The 7,803-nt window shown below is 49.7% G+C and overlaps 1 protein-coding gene across 1 annotated transcript; it reads right to left on the bottom strand.

Annotated features, from left to right (window-relative positions):
* Positions 1-445: 445 nt before the first annotated feature.
* neurog1 (neurogenin 1) lies at positions 446-5,800 on the bottom strand. The gene is made up of 4 exons (XM_055160091.1): positions 5,320-5,800; positions 5,084-5,207; positions 2,601-2,682; positions 446-760 (listed from the first exon to the last, which is right to left on the bottom strand). The coding sequence occupies exons 1-4, from the start codon at positions 5,798-5,800 to the stop codon at positions 446-448; spliced, it is 1,002 nt and encodes a 333-aa protein (XP_055016066.1).
* Positions 5,801-7,803: the final 2,003 nt, after the last annotated feature.

The raw sequence follows: 7,803 nt of genomic DNA, 5'->3' as shown, positions 1-7,803 counted from the left end.
CTCCTCCTCTCTTCTTCTCCTCTTTGGTCCTTCCTTCCATCCTTCCTTCCTTTCCTCTTTCCTGTCCTTGAAGGTTTTCTGCAGATTCTGAAATTGGTCCCAATTTCTAATGCAGTGCAACAAGGAAGTAAACAACACAGTCCAGTCCTGGTCTAGTCCTGGTTTAGTCCTGGTTTAGTCCTGGTTTAGTCCTGGTTTGGGGTAAGTGTGGACTAAATCTCTGAAGTGTGACTCTATGATCCAGGGGTCAGAGGTCGTTTCTCAGAGGTCATGTGACCAGAGGCATCAGGTCAGACCAGGAAGTGTTTTCTCCTTTCACTGGTTCATTGTTTTTTTGTTTTTCTTTTAAAGCCACAGTGTGGAACTTTCTGGAGGAGACACGTCACCTGCATGAGTCAAATAAAAAGTTAAAACCACAACTTCAGAACGTCCTTTGGTGTCTAGTTCAGTCTCTGTTCCACTCACTGGTCTTGGTCTGGTCCAGTCTCTGGTCTTGGTCCAATCTCTGATCTTGGTCCAGTTTCTGGTCTTTGTCCAGTCTCCCGTCTTGGTCTGATCGGGTCTCCGGATTTGGTCCAGCTTCCAGTCTCAGTCCAGTCTCTGGTCTTGGTCCAATCTCTGATCTTGGTCCAGTCTCTGGTCTTGGTCTAATCCAGTCTCCGGTCTTGGTCCAGTTTTTGGGCTTGGTCCAATCTCTGGTCTTGGTCTGGTCCAGTCTCCATTCTCGGTCCAGTCTCTGGTCCAGTCTCTGGTCCAGTCTCTGGTCTTTGTCTGGTCCAGTCTCCGTTCTTGGTCCAATCTCTGGTCTTGGTCCAGTCTCTGGTCTGGTTCTTGCTCCAGTCTGTGGTCTGGTTCTTGGTCTGGTCTTGGTCTGTCTTGGTCTGGTCTGGTTCTTGGTCCAGTTTCTGGTCTGGTTGTTGGTCTGGTCTGTGGTCTGGTTCTTGGTCTGTGGTCTGGTTCTAGGTCCGGTCTGTGGTCTTGTTCTTGGTCCGGACTGTGGTCTGGTTCTTGGTCTGTGGTCTGGTTGTTGGTCCAGTCTCTGGTCTGGTTCTTGGTCCAGTCTGTGGTCTGGTTGTTGGTCCGGTCTCTGGTCTGCTTCTTGGTCTCTGGTCTGGTTCTAGGTCCGGTCTGTGGTCTTGTTCTTGGTCTGTGGTCTGGTTCTTGGTCCAGTTTCTGGTCTGGTTGTTGGTCTGGTCTGTGGTCTGGTTCTTGGTCTGTGGTCTGGTTCTTGGTCTGTGGTCTGGTTCTTGGTCTGTGGTCTGGTTCTTGGTCTGTGGTCTGGTTCTTGGTCCAGTTTCTGGTCTGGTTGTTGGTCTGGTCTGTGGTCTGGTTCTTGGTCTGTGGTCTGGTTCTCGGTCTGTGGTCTGGTTCTTGGTCTGTGGTCTGGTTCTTGGTCTGTGTCTGGTGTTGGTCCAGTCTCTGGTCTGGTTCTTGGTCCAGTCTCTGGTCTGGTTGTTGGTCCGGTCTGTGGTCTGCTTCTTGGTCTCTGGTCTGGTTCTAGTCCGGTCTGTGTCTGGTTCTTGGTCTGTGGTCTGGTTCTTGGTCCAGTTTCTGGTCTGGTTGTTGGTCTGGTCTGTGGTCTGGTTCTTGGTCTGTGGTCTGGTTCTTGGTCTGTGGTCTGGTTCTTGGTCTGTGGTCTGGTTCTTGGTCTGTGGTCTGGTTCTTGGTCTGTGGTCTGGTTCTTGATTGATTATATTGATTATAGTTTGAGTTTCAGTCTGAACATCTGTTGCCTCGTCACACAGAGACGAAGAGGAAGAAAAGGAGGGGGACTCTGCCCACCCCAAGTAATCATCAACTACTGTGCCCCTTTGGACAGTACTACTACTACTACTACTACTACTACTACTACTACTACTACTACTACTACTACTACTACAATTCCTACTTTTACTACTATTAGACACTGCACCTTTGACTGGCATTCTGAACATTCTAATTCTTCACCACAATGAGTTTATGAGCATTTTTCACAACTCTGATGGTAAAACTAACAACAACTGGCATGCTAACGCGCACCTCTGCTACGTATACAAAATAAATCACTTCATAATTAGACGCAGACAAAACACAGCAGGATCATTTTGACGGCTCATAAACGTGCATGTGGAAGCGTGCACGTGTCCCTGTGAGCGTGCACGTGTCCCTGTGAGCGTGCACGTGTCCCTGTGAGCGTGCACGTGCCTCTGTGAGCGTGCACGTGTCCGTACGAGTGTGCACGTGCGTGTCCTGCGGGGTTCAGAGGATCAGAATCTTAAAGAGATAATCTGGGCCACTTCACTCCGGGATAATCTCTCTTCAAACACTCGGGGGATAAGACCCAGACCTGCTCCGGGACCTGGACCTGGATCTGGTCTGATCTGGTTCTACGCCTTGTCCTGGTCTGGTCCCGGTTTGGTCTTAGTCTGGTCCTGGTCTGGTCCCTGTTTGGTCTTAGTCTGGTCCTGGTCTGGTCCTGATCTTGAAAATAGTCCAGTTCTAGATCAGGACTTGCAGAACTTTCACTTAATCAAACTATCACCAAAGTGGGTTTAAGTACTACTATTACTACTATTACTAATATTACTACTGCTACTGCTACTACTACTACTACTACTGCTACTGCTACTACTACTACTACTACTGCTACTGCTACTGCTACTACTACTACTAGTACTACAGTTACTCCTGTAATGAACTGAACTAAAAAACAGTGCACCAAAACTTATGAATTTTCTTTTTACTACTACTACTGCTTTTTCTACTACTACTACTACTGTGTAGCTACTACTACTACTACTACTACTGCTACTACTATAACTGCTAGTACTACCACTGCTACTTCTGTGTAGTAAATAAAAAAGTGCTACTACACTTTTTTATTTACTACTACTACTACTACTACTACTACTACTATTACTACTACCATCACCACTACTACTGCTACTAGTACTAGTACTCCCACTACTACTACAGTTACTCCTGTTATACGAGACAATAAACTGAACAAAACACAATGAATCAAACTACTAGTACTACCACTATCACTATAGTCACTCCTGTACGAGATAATGAACTAAACAAAACACAGTGCACCAAATGTTATGACATTTTTTTAGTACTACTACTATTACTACTACTACTACTTCTACAACCACTACTACTACTACATCTACTACTACTACTAATATTATTACTACTAGTGCAGTTAGTCCTGTTATACAAGATAATGAACTGAACAAAACACAGTACACCAAAAGTTATGATTTTTGTTTTAGTACTACTACTACTGCTAATATTAATACTATCACTACTACTACTAAAACTACTACCTCTACTAGTGCTAGTACTACCACTACTACAGTTACTCAGTTACTCCTGTTATACGAGACAATGAACTAAACAAAGCACAGTGCACCAAAACTTATGAATTTTCTATTTACTACTACTACTACAACTACTACTTCTACTACTACTACAACTACTACTTCTACTACTACTACTACTACTACTACTACTACTACTAATAATAATAATAATACTAATACTACTGCCACTATTACTGCTGCTGCTGTGCTCTTAATCTTCTCAGGCGCAGTGGTTGATGTGTGGATATGCTGTATGACTCGTGTGTGTTGGTGCTTTTACTGCGCTGCTCTTCACACTGAGGAGGGGACGTGATGTTGTGGACGATGTTTGTGAAAGACGCTCCACACTGACTCTTTTACGGCTCCTCGTGTCTTTGTCCAAGTGGCCATCACCTCCACAAAGGGAAGACACTGGGGACCGGGGACAATAGAGGATCTTTGAATGGAGGTGAAGTTTTATGGGAGTTTTTTTGTTTTGGCTTCAGAGTGAGACTCGGGTCAGAACCAACAATAATAATATACAAGAGCACTTTAGAGGACTCACATTTGTCCGAGTGAGACTTCCTCCATCAACTACAACACAAAGACAATAGATGATCTGCGCAAACGCAGGACTAAAGTGAAAGTGAATCAAAGTGAGACTTCAGGACTGCATAAAACTACAATGGATTTGACAATAGATGATCCTTGAAAAAAGAGTTGGTGTTAAAACAACAAAAGATCTTTATCTGTGCTTTCTCCTGTTATAACCACAGATACAGTGTTTCGTACATGAGTGAGACCTCTCTCTTTAATAAAGTTGGATATAAACTTAATCTGACTTTTTATATTTGTATTCTTGTCCAAAGAAGATCTTTGTGTGTTGTGTCTCCTTGTCTGAGTGAGAGTCATGCCTCTGTGCATAAACCCACAGCCGTGTGCAGAGACTCTGATCCAGTTTAAAGTAAAACTTAAACCCACATTGAATAGTGAGGCCTATTTTAACACAATGTCAGAAAAAAGGTCTGATTCTGTCAGAGTGAGACTCCGGTCACCCATTAACTTTCCACTGCGCTGCACAATAGACGATCTGGGTTTCACCTGCTGCTTAAAGAGTTATTAATGCTCCGTGAGCGCTTTGTCCCGCATCTGTGCGCGTCCCGCCGCCTCCACAATGCACCGCGCGCATGCACGCGCACACAAATCACATTCAAATTAAACTCTCGTGAACCGCTGTGCACAAAGAGGCCCCCAAAGGCCCCCACAGGCCCCCAAAGGGCCCGCGCTGTGCGCGCGCCGCCTGACGCACGGATAATCCGCACGAGACGAGCGGCTCATCTGCGGCTCTGCCTGTTTGTTATTCTGAGGCCCACAGGCCCATTTATTCTGTTTTATTCTCTGCTTGCTGCTTCTTTAGGCCTGGGTCTGTTTTATTTTTTATAATAGGATAATGACTAAATCACAGCGGGAGAAAGAGCACGAGGAGACATGAGTCATAGAAACGTTATATTTATTTGTAGAAAAGTGTCAGTAAATAGAATAAACTCTGTATGTACATCACACATATCCAGCACGCGCCAGCATCAACTTAAACAACATAACAATAAGAATAAATAAAGACAGACGGGCCGATCTAAAGTCTGTGACCTGGCCAAAGTGCACGGCTCATGGGTCAATAAAATAACATGAAACAACAGAAACACGGCGGACTGAGCTACAATCAGGGCAGTCTGAGAATAAGGCAAAGTGTGATCCACCAGCGCGGGGCGGACGGTCTCTGAGGCCGGGAGCACGCGCTTGTCCCGGGGTCTGTGTGAGCAGAGCCGCTGTCACTGCTCCGGAACAGCGGGCTGTCAGTCTGAGTGAACCCGCTGCAGGAGGCTGAGGAGCGGACATGAGTTCAGAGGAGCCCCGCTGTGAGGTCCACAGCAGCGGACTGTCAGTTCACGTGAGGCCGCGTTCAGGGCCTTGTGTCCGGGCCTTCAGAACAGACCCGAGGCGAAGCTGAAGCTCGCCAGGCTGTATTCGTCGTGCGCGGGGCTGCTGCCGGGGCTGGAGCAGTAGGACGGGGAGCTGGAGGCGGAGGAGACGGAGGAGCCGGAGCTCCAGGCCGGGCTGGGGGGCTGCTGGGGGCCGCCCTGGTGCAGGTCTGCGATGCGGATGGTCTCGGACAAGGCCCAGATGTAGTTGTGCGCGAAGCGCAGCGTCTCGATCTTGGTGAGTTTGGTCTCATCCGGAAACGCGGGCAGCACGCGGCGCAGCGCGTCCAGCGCGTCGTTCAGGTTGTGCATGCGGTTGCGCTCGCGGTCGTTGGCCTTCAGTCTGCGGGTTTTCTTCACCACGTGCACCTGCGTGTCACAGCGTGCACGCCCCCGCCGCCGCTTCTTCTGCTCGGGCTCCGCGCGCACCTCCTCGGCGTCAGAGTGCGCGAACATGTCGCAGCTGTTGCTGTCCAGGTCAAACACGGGCTCCATCAGCGGGAGGAGAGCGGGACAGGCCGGACAGGGGCTCTGACTCTGGCTCTGACTCTGGCTCTGGCTCTGGCTCTGACTCTGGCTCTGACTCTGGCTCTGGCTCTGGGCGCAGGGGCAGAGGTTCCGGGCTCTCGCAAGTGGCAAAGTTGGCGGGACTTTGCGCTCGTGTGCAGGTCTTGTGAGTCTCGTGAACACGTCTCGTGCTGGACTCTAAAGTGGGCTCTGGTTCCAAAGGCACGCGCTTGGATCAGTGCTGAGCTCGTGGGCTGCTCGTGCCGGTGGTTCTGGCACACGTCCGGCCTCAGCCCGCTTATATGCGCCCGGAGCCGGACCCGCCCCCGGCCCGCAGCCCCCCGGAGACCCCCTGCAGCTCCGTGCAGAGCCTTAGAGCCTCAGACCCCCCCGGACCCCCACGGACCCCCCCTAGACTCGGAGATAAACCTCAGATGAATGAGCTCTCGTGCCGCGGAGGGGGTGCACGCGGGGCGGGCGTCAGAAGCGTGCCGCTGCAGGCCGCTGGCCAATCAGAGCGCGGCGCGAGGCCTGCTCCCAAACACACTGAAACACAATGGGCCCCCGCCGCGAGCGCACGCACGCGCCTCAGCCTCAGCTCTCGTGCGCTTCATTCATCTTTTTATTCCTTTATCCCTCTTTCACTTCCTTTATCCCTCTCTCACCGGACACGCTCCGCTCCAACCGGGACGAGCCGAGCCGGACTCTAATGGGACCAGCGGGACTCGGGGCTGGAGCTTTGGGCAGTTCAGAGGCTCCTGTCAGAAGCTCCTGTCAGAAGCTCCTGTCAGAAGCTCCTGTCAGAGGCTCCTGTCAAGGACTCCTGCACGCAGGTCAGAGGCAGAAGAGCCTTCAGAGGACACAGATTTGGACACAGATTTGGACACAGATTTGGACACTGTGTTGGACACTGTGTTGGACACTGTTTTGTCACATGCACAGGTCCAGTGTCCAAAGACGCTTCTGGAGCAAAACCTGCAGAACAACTCTGAGTTCTTCTCCTGTCCTCAGGCTCGTCTGGACAGAGCAGAGCCTCGTGTGCAGGTTCATCTGTTACATTTAACCTGTGGAACTCTGTGTGGGACAGAAGAGCTGATCCATGAGTCTGAGCCTGAGGCAGGAGCGGCCCTGTCTCCTGCAGGTTTACCTCAGTCTCTGTGACGTCTTCAGGAGGATGAGGGGTTTAAATCTGTTCAGTTTCAGAAACAAGTGAAAAGTTCTGCAAAATGTCCCACTGCAAAACTTCTCAAACTCTTGTGTGTAAACTTTAAAGATGATTTGAAAAGTACAAAGTATCCCTCCTGTGTCCTCCCCATGTCCCCTGGGTGTCCTGTATGCCTCATCCCTCCCTCTGTCTCCCTCCTCCGTCCTCCGGCCTCACGTCCCTGAATACGTCCCTATTATTGGACTTTAATGTGAGACTAACGACTGTTGCACGCCACAGTCCCAAAGCCGGTCTTCAGCTGGATTCTCCTCGGTCTGGTTCGGGTCTGGGCTCTGGTCCTGGGGGAGGTGGTCTATAGGAGGACCGGGGGGGGTGGGGAGCAGATGCAGAACTAAACCGGGTCTAAGTCCGGACTAAAGCCTGCGAAAAGGTCCACATTAATAACCCGACAGTCCCGGTCCGGCTTTGTGTCCCCGAGAGACAAGCGTGGACTTCTCCATCAATTATCCTTTTGTGGAGGGAGTGACGCCTCTCTCCGCCGCACAAGAGAAGGGACAGGCCACAATAGAGGATCTCTGAACACCATCCAATAAATAACAAGGGAATTACTCGCCTGTCGTTGTTTCTTCATCAGAGTGAGAGTTTATTCGCTCATTAACTTTCAACTAGCCGGGACAATAGCGGATCTTTGACCATGTAATAATAAATAACGTGTAAAGTAATGTGATGAATGAGTGAGACGTCGCTCGGTGGGATTTAAAAACGAGTAAATGTTTAAGGGTTGTTTCTGCGTCAGAGTGAATATTTGGTCATTAACGTTACACCT

This window comes from Boleophthalmus pectinirostris, unplaced genomic scaffold (genome assembly GCF_026225935.1).
Source record: "Boleophthalmus pectinirostris isolate CB_2022bp ecotype Guang Dong unplaced genomic scaffold, ASM2622593v1 HiC_scaffold_3, whole genome shotgun sequence".
Classification (NCBI taxonomy): Eukaryota; Metazoa; Chordata; class Actinopteri; order Gobiiformes; family Gobiidae; genus Boleophthalmus; species Boleophthalmus pectinirostris.
The sequence above is the reverse complement of the archived record's forward strand: the minus strand, read 5'-3'. Positions and strand labels throughout refer to the sequence as shown.